Genomic DNA, 19,766 nt, shown 5'->3' with positions numbered 1-19,766 from the left:
AGCCCGCTCCCGCACCAGCTGCGGTCGGGCTCTGCCAGCCATGCCTGCCTCTGGGCAAAGTGTGAGTTTGACCCGGAGAAAATTGCTCAGGTCAAGCTGCCCGAGAAGTGAGCCTTTAATATGAGGTCTGAGGTGAGCCTGGAGTTATTTCAATACATGATTTTCCGTCCTTACCGTAATTGTAATGATGACTGCAAAATAGTCCCCGTAATTTCAGTGTGCATCACTAATTGGGATGTTTTTATCAGGCTAATGATAACCACCTATTATTTTGTCACCTTCTTGCTGTAATGTGTCCTTGATGATATTATTTTGTGTGCCATTAGCACTTGCAAATGGTTATTAATGGCAGTATTTTAGAAGTGCGGAAGAGTTTGGTGGCTCCCATCTGTCTGCGATGTTTTCTGCTGTCCACAGAAACTCCCTTTACTTGCTCCCGTGCTGTGTAAATGTGACCTGCTCTCTAACGAGCTGCCTGAAGCCCCCCCCGGGTCAGCCTCCCTGCGCCACTCCAGATGAAGGCTGCATGACCAAAATGCCAAATTATTTCTTTTTAAAAGAAAATACATCCAGCGCATTGTAATCATGGGCATGTCTGATAATTAAAAGAAGACAGATGTAATTATACCAGATGTAGAAATTTCATTAGTTCATTTAAAAATAGTTACCTTGATAACTAATTAGCTCTTTTAAGTATAGTTACCTTGGTAATTAAGGTGTCGTTATTACTCAGAAGAACCGAGGGAGGCACACCAAAGGCAATACTGGTTGGAAACCTGTGTCAGCCCAGTGGGCTTCACGCCTGTCAGCAGAGCAGGTGCCGGGTCCAGGTGCCGGCTTATCCCGCCGGTGCCAGGGACTGACGGCTGCTGGGCCGCCTGGCTCTGCATGCCGGGAGGGGGACGGCTGCGAGCAGCCGGTGGGAAGCTGACGTTTCGTGTGTGGGATCTGCTGTGGCCTCCTGCTTGCCCAGCCGTGAGAACAGGCTGTCCGAACCCGGGGAGCAGACCGGGCAGTGGTGGGAGGCGGGAGGGACCCAGCCAGCGGCAGGCAGCTTGGTCCGCAGCATGGCCCGCGCCCAGGGAAGGATGCGTCCCCATTTGCAATGGCTTGGTACTCCTGGAGGCTGGGAGCCTGGGCTGGGTGCGCAGGAGGGGCACTGGGGTCATGAAACCCCGAGCAGGGAGGGTCTGTGTCTTGCAAGGACAGTACTACTGTGTTCCTAGGGGCATGGTGTTTGTTGTTGTTTTTAACAAATTTACATTTTAATCGCTTTCTGCTAAAACAAATTGGATTATTTTGACCTTTCAGAGCACAGCTATGTACACAATAGATTAAAACCAATCTGCTGGAGGTTGGCAGGCAACGGATGTGAGCAGAATGGAGTCAAGGCTGGGAGAGAAGACCTGCGATTGCCCGAAGCCAGTCTCTATTCGGAGGCAGTGAGCACAAAGCTCTCTCCCAGAGCTCCCAGACACCATTCCTTGCTGGAAAGCTCTCCCCGGAGCTGGCTGTCACATCCTAGAAGAAGCTCTTGTGTGGCTGCACAATTAAAGACATCCCGGGTGGGGTGGTGCAGCACCCAAAACGGGAGTGCATGGGCACTGCACTTGGAGCAGGGATGCTTATATTCCTAGGTCCCAAGTGACAGCCCAGGGATCAGGAATATTGATAATGGGGTAGAAGTAGTGAGCGGTGGGGGTCTCAGCCAGGTAAAGCAGCAAATGAGGACATGGAACGTTTTACTAAATCTCTTTTTCCCCTCCCCTTCTGCGGTACTTTAGGTGTGTATTGTGCAGAAGAGAGACACTGAGAAGATGTATGCCATGAAGTACATGAACAAACAGCAGTGCATCGAAAGAGATGAGGTTCGCAATGTGTTCAGAGAGCTGGAAATCCTGCAGGAGATCGAGCACATGTTCCTGGTGAATCTCTGGTGAGCGTCTCCTCCCCTTTGCCTTCTGGGGCCACCTGCCCTCAGGTGCTCGCAGAGCCACGTTCTCCCTGTCCTCTCAGGGTCACAGACATCCATGGGAGAAACCCAGTGAGCTCCTACGATGGAAGTCGGTGATAACATGAAATGCATTCGGGAAACATAGCTTGCTTTACACAGAAGATAGCCAAATGTTATGACATCAAACATTTTAAAACAGCTTAGCTTCTCTTTTTCCATCAAAAACCTTTGTGTGTTTGTTGGGTGTTTTTCGCAGCCGTCTTGCAAATACCACTATCAGGTCCCTCCTAAGGGACCCCCTGCCAATTTAACCGTAAAATATTTTTGTACTATAGTGTGTTGATGTGTGCAGTTAGACTAAGGTGTCTTGGGGCAGTACAATGCTCCCGCTGATTGCCGTTAAAGAAATAGTCCATCTCATGTAGGTACATGTAGGTACATGAGATGTGTAGGTACTGAGAACTGTGACAGTCTGTGGTGAATTGGATACTGCGTGGGGCCAATTTTTGTAGCAAATAACAGCTTGAAAAGTCAAAGAAACTAGCATTTTTAGAGATGACGATTTATGACTTTTATTAGTAGAAAAATTATACAAAATATATAGTGTTTCACACAGTAAGTATTTGGTCCCTCTAAAAGACGCAATCTCGCAGAGATTGTCTAGTGGTTTAAATAAACAGAACTGTTCTCAGCCATAGCCAGTGTGTTCGGTAGAGTGTTACTGAGATGATAGGTCCTAACTCAAGAGGTTTTAGCGGGTGGTTTAAAGCTGTCCTCACCGTGTTTGGGTCTGTGCAGGTACTGCAAAGGCGGCTCCATAGATGTACCCCGAGGGATGCTGGTGGGGTGGGGGGATTAATATGGTGGTAGGGAAGCCAAGGAGATACACTGCATATCATTTTTTACTGTATCTAGACAGGATGCTTTTCAAAAGCATTACAGACAAGCTATTTGTTAGATTTCAGCCTGATTTGAAGAGATTTTTTTTTAATTAGACACTAAAACATTACCCAGTAATGAGTCTAGTTTTTGCCAGTGCACACACAATCAAGTTAGCATTGAGCAAGTTGAAATGTAACTGTTTTTAGTGATCTGTTGCTGAAAAAAAGTTATGAGATCTCTTCAAATTATCAGGTGCGCGGCCTTTTGCTGGAGAATGACTAAGGGCAAAAAGTGCTTTGCAACACGTTCACTGGCCAAATAAAATACATTCCTTTAGAGCTCAGATGTATCATTATCAAATTTTACACAACATTAATTTACAAGTTTTAGAAAATAGTGCATTATATCCTAAGATCGTTGGTTAGTTTGGAATGAGTCCTTAGCAGTCAGCCCCATGACCCTCTCCTGGTTCCTGCTGCCGGGTGGTCCGTCCTCTAACTCCTTTCCCTGCCCTGTGAAGGAGCGCCTGACGTGGGGCAGGGATCAGAAGAACCATCGTCTTCACCCACGGTCGACCAGCACGCCACAAACTGATCCTGTGCCAACAAGCATCTCTGCTCACTGCTAGGAGGGAGCTGGGGCAAGAGCAAATACAGGACGTGTTGCAGGGTGATAGAAATAAGGAGTTCATGGCTTATATTCCCAGACCACAAGAAGAGTGACGTTTATGAGAGGTATTTATGATATCCCATTGAGTGCAGGATGACAGACTGAGAAGGGAGAATAAGAGTGGTCCCTTCTCTTACTGTATATGTGACCTGGGTTGCTCAAAATTTTGCCTAGGATTTATTCCCCAAGTGTCTTGCACACCTTTGGCATGGTTTGAAATGCATTCTTTCAAATGATAGCATGGCTTTTTGTAAAGGCAGGCTTCTGCAGCTGTGCCTTAGAATGTCATCAAGGCAGGTAGGCAGTATTTCCAACCCAGCTGTTTTTGAGGTTGCCTAAGAATTTGTGCAACCACAACCACAAGGAGAAAATAGTAAATGTAGAATAAAGGCCATGCTTACTTGAAAAATAATGGGTTAGCAAAAATGATATATTATGTAAAAAATGCAAGGAAGTGCATCTGCAATGCACGGTGCACAGTAATCTCCTTCAGATATTGCAAGGGTTATGTTACTATTGAAATGTGTTTTTAAGGCTAGAATCAGTGCCTCGTGAATGTCTCCCTGATTTCACAGAGGCGGAAGAGGGGCAGAAGCAGCAGTTTTTCCCGCGGAAGCTGCACGCCTCGGATGGCCAGACAGGCTGAGCCTTGGGCAGCCCACTGGCCGCGGGCGTCCCCTCCCTCTCCGGCCACGTCAGATGCGCAGCAGGCTGGTGGGTGGGAAGATTTTAAAAAATGCAGAAATTTTTATACTCAAAGTGGTGAAAGTCGGTAATACTTTACATTCATTTTGTTGATCCATTACTCCAGAATAGCCAAATAAGTTAATATTTATTTTTTCAGCATTTTAGCAATTGCAAATATTTTTTTCCAACATATAATGAAATTCTTAAGAAAACTTGCTCTCTTAGCAAATTTTTCCCTTTCAGCTCATACTTTTAGAATAAGCCTACATTTAAGATGAGAGCTGAAGCGTGTGATTCATAAGTATTATACAATCCCACATGCTCTTTCCTTAGAAAAACTGTCGCCAAATATAACAATTGAACGTTGTTTTGTAGTGTATCCTCACTGCTGTCAGTCTCCTGTGGGATCCACTGCAGATTTAGAGAGGCGTTTTACTCTACAGTAAATATAAATCTCTTTTTCTGGGTTTTATGGTTAAATTAGCACTTGTGTTTTCCAATTCTTTTTCAGGATAGGCAGAGATATTTTAAGTATATGTTTATCAGATTGTTCACAATTGAAAATGCGAAGTTTCTCTGAGCGACTGCTAGCAAAGCCCTGAGCTCTGCCTGCAACTCTGCCTGCAACTCTGCCTGCAGCTCTGCCTGCTGGTGGGGTTACACAGCAGCACTCAGGAGGTGACGGTGGCAGGGCGAGTAGGGGGAAGTTAATTAGGATACTTACCTCTTCAAAGGAAGCGTTGCTTAGTGTAGTAATAGGTTAAAAAAGAAGACAGCATCCTGAGTTGCGCTTGCTTAATTAGAAAGGTGTAAACACCGAAGCGGGCATGTTTGCAGTTTTCACAGGAGCTGTGTAATTAGGAGAGGGAAAAAGCCTGACTTGGCTTTGTGACTCCTGTGAGACTCAACCTGCTCGCTCACGCACCGCCGGTCCCGCAGGTACTCCTTCCAGGACGAGGAGGACATGTTCATGGTGGTGGACTTGCTTCTCGGTGGCGACCTGCGCTATCACCTGCAGCAAAACGTTCAGTTTACGGAAGAAATGGTCAAACTTTACATCTGTGAGATGGCGCTGGCTCTCGACTACCTACGAAGTCAGCATATTATCCACAGGTAACCACACAGTCTCTTCCTCGCAGTCGGTAGCCAGTGGGAGCTGCCTGTGCACCACGCTGCCCATGGCTGGTTTGGGGTGGGCGATGCTGCCTCTGCTGCAGTGAGGCCCTTAACCCCATCGGTACCTCCAAGTCGGGGAACTGCCGGCATTAAACCGCACCAGCAGTGCCAGTCCTGGGTGCCCTCCAGCTGCTGGTCCTGCTCCCCGTCACTCAGAGGAAGCCTCACACTTCGCTGGGAGGCTGAAAGCACCTTCTGGGGTGGGTTTCAAAAAGATCTCACAGAAATAGGCCCAGTCTTGTGTTATTAATTTTCCTTAGAAATGATGCCCGAACAAGTCAGATGCTCCCACTTTTTTGCACAGTTGCCCGGGAAAAGCATTTCTAGTCCATCATAAAGGGACTTGTCTCATGTTAGGGTATTTTTGTTTTATTTGTTTCTAACTTTTGATAGATAAAAAAGTTGCAGGTTTTTTGTTGTTGAGTTGCATCCTTGATCTGACTGAGATTTCATCTTGCTGTAACCTTGCTTCTTTTCCCAGAGATGTAAAACCAGACAACATCCTCCTCGATGAGCAAGGTAGGATATCTCTGCCTTGCTTTGTCTGCCTCCTTCATTCGAGGGACAGATTCTTTACAGTCTTGAATACTCTGCATCTTTTTATCTGGGAAAAGTGTGGAAAAGGCACCACTCCTTCTAATTGATCCGTGTTTGGCCAGACCTACCTGTGCATTGTAATGCCAGGGAAGATCCACCAAGGGCAGCCCCTCTCCTCGTTACCCCCGTCTTGCTTCGCCCACACTCTGCCTCCTTTCTCACTAGTGCCCCAGTGCACAGGTCACCCATGCCAGAGATGCGGTACCTGGCATCGTGGGAGGGCACAAAGCACAAGAACTGCCTTTGTTGAGTTTTAGAGTGAGTGATCTGCACATCTACTTTTAGGGTAGTTTTGATGTCTTCCTGGGGGGATGGATCTGGGCTGAGCCAGGTAGAGAGAGCTCAGGAACTTTAATGACTATCTGAATAACTCTCTTTAATGAGAGCATCTATTGGTAATATTCTCTCAGTGGCCTACACAGAAGAAATACCATAGGAGACCCTATAATGACCTCTATTCCAGTAGTAGATCTTATAAAATGAAGATGCAATCTCTCAGGCTCCAAACCATCTGAGTTTTATCATAAAGCCTCATAAAACCCAAAGCTTGCACTTGCATGGAAGTTCATTAGAAAACAGCGAAGGGTATAAAGCCCAAACACAAATGGGAAAAAGGAGATGTAAGGGAAGACTTCATAGGACAAGGCAGCCTGTGATTTACACACCATTTTCATAGCTGCCTTGTAGATAAGAGAGCAGAAAGTAGCCTCCAGAAGGGGAAGTGGGTGGGTATTCTCTGTACCAGGCTGGCTTGAAAATAATGGCCTTTTCACAATTTTAACTTTCAGTTGTGATGACAGAGGAAGTAGAAACAGAGAGAAGGTGTTCCAGCACTTTTTGAAATATCTTAATGTTTTCTTCATACAGGCTTAGGGTTTGGGAAGCATTGTTACGATTTCATTCAACTGATGTCCAAATTTGCTGTGGTCTGGTACAGAGTGGCAGTGGAGTGTTTTAGCTCTGGGACTTTGGGGTAGTCGTGGTTCAATGGCTTTCATCAAAAATGGATCTAGTGTTTTAATCAATGCAACCGAGGCAGTATCTTAGTATAGTGTTTCCCTGTTGTCTTCTTCACTGGCTGTAGTTTCTGGCTAGAGCAATTTGACGGAGTGCTGGAGCTGGTGTAGGTTACTAGTTCGCTCCAAGTGCGATTTAAAATCAAGACCCAAAGCTAGCTACCATTTAATCACCTGGCCTGGGATCCTGGGAAAGCTTCAGAATCTGTTATGGCCATTTGGTGGGGTCTAACCCTGACCTGCCTGTGCCCATGCTACACTGTCCGAGGGCAGAAGCTTATGAAAAGGAATGTATTCTGACTCTACATTGCCAGTGTTCTGCGCTGCGATTAATTCCTTCTTAAAATATGTCTTTATTTAAGGTCATGCACATTTAACAGATTTTAATATTGCAACAATAATTAGGGACGGTGAAAGAGCAACTGCATTAGCTGGAACAAAGCCATACATGGGTAAGAAATAATAGCTGTTCCTTACGTCTGTATTTTACATTTCAGCGTGCTCACCGCATGCCGCCTGACAGTCCCTGTCTGTGAGAAAGGCACTGAATTAGTTTAGCACATTAATGCATGCGCCCAGGTCATTCAGTGGAGCCTGATCATTTGAAAAGTGAGATTCCCAGAGTGAATGAATCGCTGTCAGCACACCCTCCCCATCCCGCCCTGCCCTCCCCGCTGGCCCCAGGCTGGGACTTGGTGTGTCCCGGCAGGTGCTGGGTTTCTGCCATCTCTCACTCGCTCGGTTGGGAGGGCTCTCCTCGTGTGCACCGGATAACCCAGCTGCCCAGCGAGGGCAGGCCTGCTGCTGCTGCTGCTGCTGCTGCTGCTGCTGCTGCTACTGCTCACACTGGCTTGCAAAGCCTCCCCTCAGGCAGTAGTGCGTAAAAATAACCATAAGGTTTACATACCGACTTACATGAAATACTGAAATAGAAACAAACTGAAGTCAGCGAATAACCTGTTGCATTTTGCCCTTTCTGTTCAGCCCCGGAGATTTTCCATTCCTTCCTGAACGGCGGGACGGGCTACTCTTTCGAGGTTGATTGGTGGTCGCTGGGAATCATGGCTTACGAACTGCTGCGGGGCTGGGTAGGGCTCCCGGACGGTCCGAGGCCTAAGAATGCGCTTTCTGCTTGACTGCAGAGAGGAGAGGGAATTTCTTCTCATCTTTCTGCTTTTTTCCCCCAGAGACCGTATGACATCCACTCCAACAACCCCGTGGAGTCTTTAATTCAGCTGTTCAGTACTGTAAGCGTTCAGTACTCATCTGCATGGTCAAAAGAAATGGTTGCTCTATTAAGAAAGGTAAATAGTCCTGCTGGCATGGTTTACATTGTACCTTAGCCTCAGTGCGTGTGAGACTAGCTGGAAAATTTTTAGCATATTAAGAAATAATGTAAAATTGAAATAAGACTAACTTTTATGACTTTGTTCAGGCTTAAGCACAGATTAATCTTGTGTTTTGTTTGTTTATTATCCCTGTAATAAGATGCATTATTTTTGATAGCAAGGGAAGAAAAAGGCTGGTTTTGGTGGGACAATCAAATCCTACCTGGGCTAGAACTGTGCCCTTCCAGCATCCCCCTGCATGATTGTCGTAACCTAAAAAGGCAGCGATTGTGGCTGAGACGGCTGTGTGAGATGGAAAAGCGTGTGCTGCCCCTGCTGCGTTAGCTGCTCTCTCTGGACAGTTCTGCCAGACTGAAGGGTCTGATTTGGTGTGTTTGATTGTGAGAACTGTCTGGGGGGGGGGTTTCCATATCTGTGGGATGGTCTGCTGCTTTCTTAGATTGTGAGAACTGTCTGGGGGGGGGGTTCCATATCTGTGGGATGTACTGCTACACGAGAAAGTTGTTGATTTGGTGTGGAGGCTGTAGTTTTAGGTTCTGCTTGCTTGAGAACTCAGAAAAGTAGCTGATGAGTGTGCTATGAAAAAGATATACACGGTGCTGACAGCAAATAAGTGACTCCAATGTAAGTTAATGTTGGGTGGACAATTTACATAATTAGATTTTGTTTTAATGAGAAGCAGCGTTGTTAGTTATGACTGCAGCGGAGCATTCAGCAAGTTCACATTGCCATCTGCTGGGCTGCCGGCAGTCGGGCTTCTAGAGACCGGGCGGGAATTACATGTCTCACCAGGGAAATGTCAGCAGCCACCTCAGCCTGGAAGGACCCCCTATGTCCCCCCAAAGCGCTGGGGTTTCTGTAGTCCTGCCCGCTGGGGCAGTCCGGGGGGCTCTGCTGATGCCCAGGGGTGATGTCGGGTGCTGCGCTGCCCACCCACCCACCTGCCGGGGCCAGCTCCCGCTCCCCGCTTCCAGCATCGATGCCCCGCATCTCCTTCCCGCTGGGCTGGTGCCCTCGCAGCAGCCTTACTCAGGAATGGGGAATTCCTCCCTTTTCACTTTAAAGATGAAGATGATTTTATGCCGTGAAAAAGTGCCTGAAAAGTTCTCCAGGTGGCAGTTGCTGGTCAAGGCGGTCTTTTACCCCGTGCCCTTCACAAGCATCCCATGCTTGGATGCTTGGCAGGCTGTAAGTACAGTCACCATTACCTGCTTCTTGCATAGTTACCTTTGGCATTGGAAAAATACTCAGTGCTGACTTTATTTCCTGCAAAAAGGCTGTAGACACCTATAATTAGTGTGCCTAGAATTATGCTGCCTTTTTTTGAAGGAAACAGTCCTAGATGGGAATTTTGTAGAGGTCCTACCATAGGTGTCCATCAGTCGGGAGACTGTACGCACTCAGTTTGCAGATGCCCAAAACCGAGCTGGGGCGAGCTTGGAGGTCAGGACTCAAATTCTTAGTGCTCTGGAAGAATGGCAAGAACTGGTCCAAAGGTGGGGTGCGGCTCCAGCGCCTGTGGCAGTGGCACAGGCAGACAGGGGGGCCAGCTCCTAGAGAGGGGCGAGGGTGGGTGCAAGTCACCCACCACGAGCATCCCGTGCTTGGGAGAGGAGGGATGCACACGGGGCTCTGAGGATGCACTGCAAAGGTGGCATCAACTGAGCTTCAGTGAAGAGTTTCACAGGGTGAGACCAGGCACAGAATTTTCTGGAAGCCCTACCCAGATCCATGTTAGACGCACCTCCACGTTAGATGTACCTCCATGTTAGACATACATACCTCCACATCAGACATATCTCTATGTTAGGCATACCTCTAGCAGTCCTGGAAGCTGTAACTCAAGTCAGCTGAGTGTACAGCATGGTGCACAGTGCTGAATTCTTTGAAAAATCAGATCTGTCCTCAGACTGGTGTCTCAGTGGATCAAGCAATCTTTTTTTTTTCTCTATGCATAGTAATCCATGTGTGTGATAAACGGAGTAGTATCCCCTGGTGTCACAGAAGTGGTGTGAAAATAGGACATGTGGACATTGAAACTGAACCGATGAACCTCTGGGGGCATCAACGTCTTTACAGGGGAGCAAGGTCTGTCCCCGGCATAGGGAGGACTGCACCAGGGCGGCAGCACCCAGGTGCTGTGGTGAAGGGTCGTGCGTTGTAGGTAGGCATGGGAGAAGCAAACCCGCGCTGGTCCGAGTGCTCACGGTGCCAAATTTTTGGCCGTCTGGTTTCATAACCTCCAGAACATTTTTCTAATGTGTTTTTTTTCTATAGTCTGTTACATATTTCCCATGACAGAAAGGTTGCTGTGTGGCTGAACCGTCTGAGTGCATCCAAAAGGCAGGATGATGCTGGGCTCTTTTTCTTTCTCTTCTGACGGGAATGCTTTTCTTTCCCCAGCTACTGACGGTGAACCCTGAGCATCGCTTTTCCTGCCTAGCTGATGTTCAGGCCTCAGCGTACTTGTCCGGCGTGGTCTGGAGTGACGTCTGCGAGAAGCGGGTGGAGCCGGGCTTCGTCCCCAACGTGAGTAGGAGCGATCTGTGTCCCGGCCCTGAGCAGGGTCGGTTCTCATCACTAGAGGAACCGCTGCGTTCAGCAGAGGCTTTCTGACGGAGAAGTAGTTTCTGAGTGTATTTGCTGCGAGAGAGTCTCTGCTGTGGCTAATGCGCGTGGTGTCATGTCGTGTGTCCCGGCAGAAGGGCCGTCTGCACTGTGACCCCACCTTTGAGCTGGAGGAGATGATTCTGGAGTCGAGGCCCTTGCACAAGAAGAAGAAGAGGCTTGCAAAGAACAAGTCGAGGGATAACAGCAAAGACAGCTCACAGTCCGTAAGTGCTTTCTGGGGTAACAGCCAGCTGGGAAAAAAGGCTGAGCTGCTGAATTTGGGGATGTATAGCAGCAATTACTGAGACAATGCAGTAACTGCAGATTTATTTTGATAAAAACATTTGCCCAATGGAGTCTTCCCGACTGCCATATGTTCCTCTTACATAAGTTTGATAAAACTCTTTCATAGTAATCTGTACTTTGGAAAATGAAATGAGAAACAGAGGTCTGGGCACACCAGTCGAGAAAAACTGAAAAAAAATACACGTCCATATGATCTTCACCTTTCCAAGAGGCGCTGCCCAGAGACTGCGCCCGGGACGCCGGGGCTGCCCAGTGTCTGCGGCAGCTGGCCGATGGGGTTACACAGTGGTAGTTTATCCAAGCACTGATGATGGCCACGCAGAAACATCTGGCCAGTCACTCCCATTTTTGGGTAGCTATCCTGTGTTTTCTCTCACTGCGTGAGCTGTGCGGCTGGGTAAGCCCCGCGGCTCTGCCGGGCTCCTGCACTGGGGCAAACTCTGGCTGTGCCAGCTGGGGAGGCTGGCACATGAGCGTGGGAGAAGTGTGCCAGTGTGCCCGTGAGTGCTTTCTGCAGAGAGGAATCCATTAGCCAGGAAATTAAGCTAGAGATGAGATGCATTTGTTTCTTCTTTTCACTGTGGGAGTCACGGCGCTTTTATATCACTGGGTAGATAAATACAAGAATCTCAGTTTTATAGAGCAGACACGTCCCAGCTCCTTACGCAGCAGAGCAGGCACTCGGTCCTGCAGAAACCAGGGTTTTGTAAGGGGTGTTTGCAGGTAGGGTGGTGTGCTGGGGAGGCCTGTGAGAGCAAACGCGCATCACCCACTGTCCCTGCTTCCCCTGTACAGTGCATCTGAGCTGCGCAAATCCCAGACTAAGGGAATAAACATTGCTCCCTGCAGCGAGGCCTAACCTCGCTGTCTGAGAGCAGCAGGGAGCGCCGGGCAGGATTTTGCCTGTCTCGTTGTCTGCGCCAGTTAACTGCAATGGATCGCTTCCCTCTTCAGCGGGAGTTAATGCTGCGATCAGTGAGACTTACTGTAAATGCTGAAGAATAAATCGGGAAGCGAGGGAGGAAAAAACAGAATAAGCAAATTTGCAAATACCTTTCTAAGGTTTTGCTGCCAAGACAGTTAAGGGCACTTTGCCTGCCAGGACCCACGGCTGATCGCCAGCCGCCCACGCAGGTGTTGGACAGGAGCCCGTCCCTCACTGTGGCCATGGCCTGTGGCTGGGGGTGCACGGGCAGGCGGCGCAAGAGCTGGGCGAGACTTTGCCTGGGCAGGAGATGGGCATCCCTGCTTCAGTTGGAGGTGGAGTGGAGCAGCAGCATCCGGCTTCAGAGGAGGTCTCTGCACCTAGACAGAGGTGATGCAGGAGGTAAAATAAAGGCAGAAATTGGGAAGTGTGGGCTGTCTGCACACCTGCGTTTCCCTCCTGCCCTGTGGGTGCTGCCAGCTTCCCGGCATGCATGCAGCCAGCGTACCTGCACAGCCCCTGGGCTGGGCCAGCTGGCCACGGGGGAGCAGCCGTCTGTGGGACAAGGTGGCAGGTTTATGCCTTGTTCTTGCAAGGACTCACAGGCGCAGGCTTTGTGGTGATCTCTCCCCTGTGCTGGCTTTCCTTCCTATGGGCAGATAGCACTCCCAGAACCAGAACACACAGATAAATGTGTTGTGTTTATCTGAAAAACTGTGTGCTATCTGTGTTTTATGGAAAACTCTGCTTGCCGCAGATGAAACAAGCCACTGGTGAAAGCCATGAAGGCAGTCAGCTATGCTGTTTCCATCATCTGTTTCGGTTGAAGTTTCTGGTGGCTGGGAGGCTCTATGCATACAGCTGGAAGCACTGCGATGCTGCAGGCAGCAATGAGATGTGAATGGGACTGCTTATGCATGTATTGTTTTTCTTCAACAGGAAAATGACTATCTCCAAGAATGCCTTGAAGCTATCCAGCAAGATTTTGTCATCTTTAACAGAGAGAAGTGAGTGTGCGGGGGTATTTTTTTTGAAAGAAAAAATACTCTTTTTCTTGACTTCCCTTAGGAATCAGAGTGCCAGTGCCTGACGGCTGGGAGCATCTCGCTGCGGGCTTAGCCCTTAGTGACTGACATCAGTTGAGCAGCTTAGGTGCTGCCTCTGTATGAGAAGCAGTTCTCACCAAAAAGGGAGACAAGATCAGGGATTATTAATCACTGCCATTAAATAAAATATGCTGCAGAGAGACTTCTGGGATTTAACATACTTATGTGACACTGCTTCAGTTCCCCCACTGCATCTTCTCATCCATCCTGCTTTTGGAGGATGATGTTTTGGAAAATGAAGGCAAGGAAGGTGCTAAAATCTCTGCAGGGCATGAGCGGGCAGTGAAAGCACTGGAGTTAAAGCAGCTGCTTTCCCCCATGTTTGAGCATGCTGACATGGGAACGTTTGGTTTGTAAGTTAAACAGGAGACAGCCTCCGTGGAGGAGGTGGTGCGTGGCAGAGAGCCTGCTGCCCTGGCCACGGCACAGGGCGCTTGTGGACAAGGTCTGGGTGGGCAGTGCTCCTGAAAGCTGAAGCCTTGCAGGTCACTGCAGAGTATTTCAGAGTGTTTTGGTGTGTTTTGCTGATATGTCGGTCCCTGTCACGACCTTTTATGTGCTCTGTGTGTGCTCTGGAAAGCACGTGTTTACCACGGGTCTGCTGTAAGGCACCTCACGAAGAGTGGTGCGTGGGCAGCCTGGGGCACGCTGGCTGTTGTAGGCCACCTTCACACCACTCCTTCTGCGGGGTGTCTGATCTGGGGATGACTGTGTAACACCTGGTTCCTCTGCTCCTCACAGGCTAAAGAAGAGCCAAGAGCAGATGAGCGAGTCTGTGTCACCCCCCGAGACCACCGACGAAGCCGAGACGGAGGCCGAGTCTGAGACCTCCAACTTGAACATGTGCAGCTCCGTCTGCTCCTCCGCAGGCAGCAGCTAGGCTGCAGCCACCAGGCGAGGGTCGCCGGCCCGCGCCGCGCCAATAACCCGTTCTCAGGTTGCGCTGAGCACCACAGGCCGTCCTCCGATACCACCGGAGAGCACTGACAACTAGTCTTGCAAAAGCTGTAGCAAAAGAGAGAGTTCTTACAGAATTGCATTCTGGATTTAACGGAGTGCCAGTTCAGCACGCTGGTTGCCTGTCATGGGTAAAGATACTTGCTATGCAACTTGTCGGAGGAGATAGATCAACTTATTTACTTGTTCTTTTTTAATGTCAGATTGCTGATCTGCACATGTTTTTAATACAGTAAGATGGCAAGAAAAGAAATTATGTCCTTGGGTACAACAAGGGAAGACACCGAGCAGGTGTGGAGAGGGAGGAAGGCTGAATAGGTGGTTTAAATTTTACTTTGGTGTTCCCTGTTCATAAAGGCTGCTGCAGGGACAAGCAATCCCTGTGTAAATTGGAGCAGCCCCGGGGCTTCTCCGGGCTGTGGCGGGTGGCACCAGCCTCCTGGGAGCCTTGAGCTGTTTGGGTCCTGCAGTGTAAGGACACCCCAGGCACGTCCTTGTCCTCTCGTCACCTGTCAGAGTTTCCTTCCCGACTCGGGGCAAATAAATGTTTTTTGTGCACTCCATGGATTCTTCTGCGGCTGGGTAATGATTAAACATGTAATTGAGATGCAGAATGTATTTAAAATATTTGCTTTCTTCACATAGTTGCTGCGAGTGGCAAGGAGCCGTGCAAACAGATCGGAGGGTTTGGTTCTGTTTGTCCAGGTTCGGAGGACACAGTTTATCACAGGTTCAGATTTTATTGGAGACAAAGTGGGTGGCCTTGCAATGCTGCTTGGTTATGAAAGAGGGGAATATCTTATTTCACCCTTCGAGTTACTTTATTTTCAGTGTAAAGTAAAAGTACTGTATATAATTTACCGATACCTGTTTTAACTTCTTAATAAGATGGGAGATCTCCTTAACGTGTTCCAGCTGTGGATATCGCCTTTCTTCTTGTTTCAGAAGTCTTCACTATATTAGTTGCTTAATCTGCTGTAGAGTGGCTTTTGGTTACTATTGCTAAAAATGGGCCATGGGTTCAGCTGCAACGTACGGCTGTTGTGATACACAGGGGTTTCGTTAGAAATGCATTCACCTTCAAACTATCAACATCTGTTTGCTGCCAGACATTAAGAGGTTGCAGGGTTTGCATTCTTACTGTATATTCGTAACGCAAAAATGGATAGAAAATGTTTTTAACAGATGCAGACTCTTTCAGGACAAAATTTGCTGCGTTTTCAGTTTCTGCGACTGAAGCAGAAAGGTGTAACTGGTATGAAACAATTTTACATGAAAAATGACACAACACATTTATTTTCCACAGTTCTATGTGGAAATTAGTACGTGGCTAAAATTGTGCAGAACCAAATTTTCATAGAAGTCTTTAAAAGAAGCGTTCAGGTGCGTAGGCACAACTTGTGCGGGGCCGGGGAGGGAAGCCAAAGCTTTGATGCCAGTTGCACAGTTATTTTCAGGACAGAGCCAGGTAAACGCTGTCAGACACAGCAGCTCTCATGGGGTGGTGAGCATCCAGCGCCTCGGCCGTGCCCGGTGAGGGACCAGGGCCGCACTGCAGGGCCTCAGCATCGGCCGCGGGTCCTTGCACAGGCACGGCCCACGCCTCGTTAGGAGCTGCATTAATGATGGGCTGAAGGGGAGCTGCAGCCGCTCAGTGAGTGAGGTCTGAAATAAATCCTTTCCCCTGCACCTTTTCCCCATCTACAGGAGGGCACCTACACCCCGGCTCTGATCCTGGGCTGCGCTGGGAGGCACCTGCCCTCTCTGCCAGCCAAACTTCCAGTCTGATTACTGGGTACCAGGGTAACCTCATTACCCTAACGACCTAATTACCTTCACCCGCACACCAGAGCACACCTGTGTGCGTCTGGCTGGGCCATGTGCTCTGGCCCCGTTTGCTGCCCGTGAGCAGCCCCTGCTCTCTGCGTGGGCAGCCTGGTCCTCAGCCCTGCGCTCCCTACGCATGCCTCGTTTCCCCTGTCCCCCAGCCTGAGCAGCCGGGTCTGTCCCGGTGCAGTGCGGTGCGCCTTGGCTGCCAGCTCTGCTGCCTGCTGCGTGCCTCGGTGGGCTCGGCTCCCACCGCATGGGAACGGTGCCTGTCGGCAATGGCCGCGATGGCCAGGGTACTTTGCAACGTAGTAGTAACACTTTAATCTCAAGTCACAAAACCACACCAGGATGGGCTCTGATTTACTTCTGATCAGAGCAGTCTGATATCCCTGCTGCCATGAGGGGCGAGAAACCCGCTGCTTAGCCTGCCAGGGCTCAGTTGGGGCAAGAGAAGCAGAATGAAGGTCAAAACCAAGTATTTATTCAGGAATTATAAATTACAGATTATTTACTCCACTGGTATGGATAGGGTTTTTTTCAGTAAACTCCATCTCACTGTTTATCATCTTTCTGTAAATAATGACAAAAGTTTGGACTACCAGAAGGACAAGGAGCGTAACTTACTTTTGGACCAAAACATCCCATCTATGAGATGCAGATAGATCCTATGCAACCAAAAGCTCTCGGGCCGGGACAGATGTTGGCAGTTTGGTAGGACGCGTCTAATCAGATGTTTTCATCGCTTTCTTTAGGACAAGTTGCAAACTGCCCTTGAGGTCGAGGTTGGTGTGTGTAGGGAGGAGCTGGCTCACTTCTGAAACGGATGTTTCTCACCCCAAACCCTCTCCGTGTCGGTCATTTATGTTCCCTCTTCAGCACTGCTCTTCCTGGGTAACTCGTGCAAAATATCCTCAGCAGCACTCAGCAGAAACTGGGAAAGCCTCTGGGGAGACACTGGGTAATTGCTCCTTCCCAGGTGAAATAATTTGGGGCAGATTCTGGCTGCCTGGGAAGCACCACTGAAATCCAGCAACGCATCTCCCAGGGACGCGCCAGGGGAAACTCTGCTTTCTGCCTCAATCTATTTCTAAACCTTAATCGCTGAGAAAAGTGACAGGACACAGACCTGTAGGATCATTGTGCTGAGTAGTAGAGACACAGCGAGTACAATATAACTAAAGTACTCCTTTTTGATCTTAAATAATGCATGGGCATAACTTCACTAGTGCCCATTGGGGACCAGGTTTTACTGATGCCTGTTTATGCCTAGTCCCTGGAGAAGAAATTACAAGAAAAGAGTAATTGGAAAATGGAAAAATGATAAGAAACAGATACTTGTTTGCTTCATTGTCAAAATCCCCATGATGGGTTTCAATACACCGGGCCCTTCCGTCCCCGCTGTGCCGCTGCTCTCTGGGCCCCTTTTGTGTCGTGTCCCCATCTCTGTGTCCCCGTAACGAGCCTGTGCTGATTGAGCCTGTCAGCACCGCACATACCCATGGCTCCTTCCAGGGACGTCCTGTGTAAAGCTAACCCCATCTGCGCTGAACTCCTGCAGGCAACGGGAGCCTCCTTCCTCCCCGCACCGCCCCAGCGGTGATTTGCTGTCACCGGCTGGCTGGCACGGACTGGGGTGGGGATACGAGTTCATGTCTGGGGGTGCGCCGGTGTCGTTTGTAGCCGTCGGTGTGGAATGAGTCCTGTGCTGCTGCTGTCTGTGTGACTGTCTGTGGAGGGCCATCTGCCCGAGTCCTTGGCGGGGTGGTGCACGAGGTGTTGGGGGGCAGCTCACCGGGGCCGGCAGATGAACCGGCAGCTGCCAGCCCTGCCACCTGCCTCCCGCAGCGAGAGCTGAGCTAGCGATGCGGGGCGTGATGCGTGCCGCTGAGGACGCCGGGCTGGTGCAAAGGGTTATTCTCTGCGAAAGGGCTGGTTCCTGTGAAAAACACATGGCTTTGAAATTCTGTGAACCGCTCCTCTCCTGTTATTCTCTCTGTTGCGTTAGAGCCTGACACAGCTCCAGATGTGAGCAAAACTCACAGTGAAGTCATGAAATACTCCTGGTACCAAACCACATCATGCAGAGCTTGAAAGAAGTCAATAGCAGCTCTGGTTTACATCTCCACTACAACCAGAATACAATAATTTTCTGTATATAAATATTTAAATACATGTATTTTTTTGTATGACAGATTTATACAGGGTGTGCATTATTCGCTGTGAAAAGTCTACATCGCCTGTAAATTATTCTCCTTAAATTCCTTGCCATAAGATTGTTTTCTTATCTCCGTTGTATTAAGAAGTTTTGCAAAGTTGCATATTTTTAAGTGTTTCCATTGAATTCCACAGACTTCACTGGGAATTTTGCATAGAAAACAAATGCCAGATCAGGTCCTGATGTTTCTTCTGTTGCCAATTCTTTATTTCTCTATACCTTGCCAAAAAGAGAATAAGAGTAATAAAATAATAGCAAAAAGGCCAATAATATGAACTTGATATTGGACAGTGCTGAAATCCTGATGCCTTGGTAGGGTATTTTTTAAAATTATTTCAGTGGAAATATATGTAAAGTATATCTTTGTATTTTATGTTAATACATCTCTGTAATTTTACTGCATGAAAATTCTACCATGTCACAGAATATTTAAGTTATGACGTTTGTGTTTTTGCAGATACTGCGAGAAGCCATTGCATATGTGGAGTAATAAATGTGTATTTTTAACATTGCCAGGTATTTGTTGTCATTTCTAGGTTATCAATCTGCAGAAAAAAACATTGAATCTTCTCAAAAGTGGATGTTATAATTACATTTCTTGTTTACATATCACAGACTGGAGCTGTTTAGCATCCAAATTACACCAGTTGGTGTAACAGCCAGAACATACCACCAGCCTGCTGTGTGTGCACTGCCTGCTACTGCCGGCAGCTCCCTGGCTGGCCAGCAGTACTTCACAGCTGTGTAGCGAGCAGGTCAACAGGCCAAGTATTTTTCATTTGCTGCAAATCGCGTGGCATGGCGCAGTGCCTGGCAAAGCCGGGTGGTTGCAGCTGATGGTTATGTGGCTGTGTGAATGCATGAAGCACGAAAGCACCAAAATGCTGGAAGTTTTCTGAAGCCCAGCCGTACCCCCAGAGCCGGTGGGATGCTCCCTGCTAGCGCAGAGCCAGGGGTGGGACATGAGCTGCAGAACGTGGCCATGAGCCTCCTTAGCAACTGCAAAACAGGCATGAAAAGGGGAACAGCTGAACCCAGGCATTTTAGAGCGTCTCACTTTCCAGTGTCAGTTAGAGGGTATTTATCATTCCTTAGGGAGAGTTTATCTTTACAGATAAAGGGCTGAGGGCCCTTTTGGTGGTGGGTTTGGGGTCTCGGTGAGGATGAGGAGAGCCCTGGGCATGGCCACCATCCTGGGTCGCCTCTGCCCACACCAGCCCCTGCCCGGGGGGGACCTGCACTGCACGACTCTGAGTCACTCAGTTCGTAACGGGCTTGTACTGGGCTGGTGCCTGGGAATGGGACAGGAGAGCAGGGCAGTGTGTGCCGGGTTGCACTCGCACAGGGGCCGGGGCAGGGTCATCATCATCACCATCAAGGCACCGGCAGCCGTGGCTGTGCTCCCATTGGCGCTGGGGCTGGCGGGTGGTTTGGAAACACCAGGATGGGGCAGGGTGTATGTGGGAGGGGGAGGGGGGTGGGGGGGT

The 19,766-nt window shown here is 48.9% G+C and overlaps 1 protein-coding gene across 1 annotated transcript in view; it reads left to right on the top strand.

Annotated features, from left to right (window-relative positions):
* Window positions 1-14,970, top strand: part of STK32C (serine/threonine kinase 32C) — a 46,034-nt gene extending 31,064 nt beyond the window's left edge. Inside the window, exons 2-11 of the mRNA XM_019471679.1 lie at window positions 1,785-1,936; window positions 5,132-5,305; window positions 5,850-5,887; window positions 7,344-7,433; window positions 7,966-8,069; window positions 8,169-8,285; window positions 10,734-10,859; window positions 11,033-11,164; window positions 13,111-13,178; window positions 14,019-14,970. Of these exons, the coding sequence (XP_019327224.1) occupies window positions 1,818-1,936; window positions 5,132-5,305; window positions 5,850-5,887; window positions 7,344-7,433; window positions 7,966-8,069; window positions 8,169-8,285; window positions 10,734-10,859; window positions 11,033-11,164; window positions 13,111-13,178; window positions 14,019-14,157 (1,107 nt within the window). The 5' untranslated portion in view covers window positions 1,785-1,817 and the 3' untranslated portion in view covers window positions 14,158-14,970. The remainder of the gene's footprint in view (window positions 1-1,784; window positions 1,937-5,131; window positions 5,306-5,849; window positions 5,888-7,343; window positions 7,434-7,965; window positions 8,070-8,168; window positions 8,286-10,733; window positions 10,860-11,032; window positions 11,165-13,110; window positions 13,179-14,018) is intronic.
* The last annotated feature ends 4,796 nt before the right edge of the window (window positions 14,971-19,766 follow it).

This window comes from Aptenodytes forsteri, unplaced genomic scaffold (genome assembly GCF_000699145.1).
Source record: "Aptenodytes forsteri isolate BGI_AS27 unplaced genomic scaffold, ASM69914v1 Scaffold15, whole genome shotgun sequence".
Classification (NCBI taxonomy): Eukaryota; Metazoa; Chordata; class Aves; order Sphenisciformes; family Spheniscidae; genus Aptenodytes; species Aptenodytes forsteri.
This window is presented reverse-complemented; position numbering and strand designations above follow the sequence as displayed.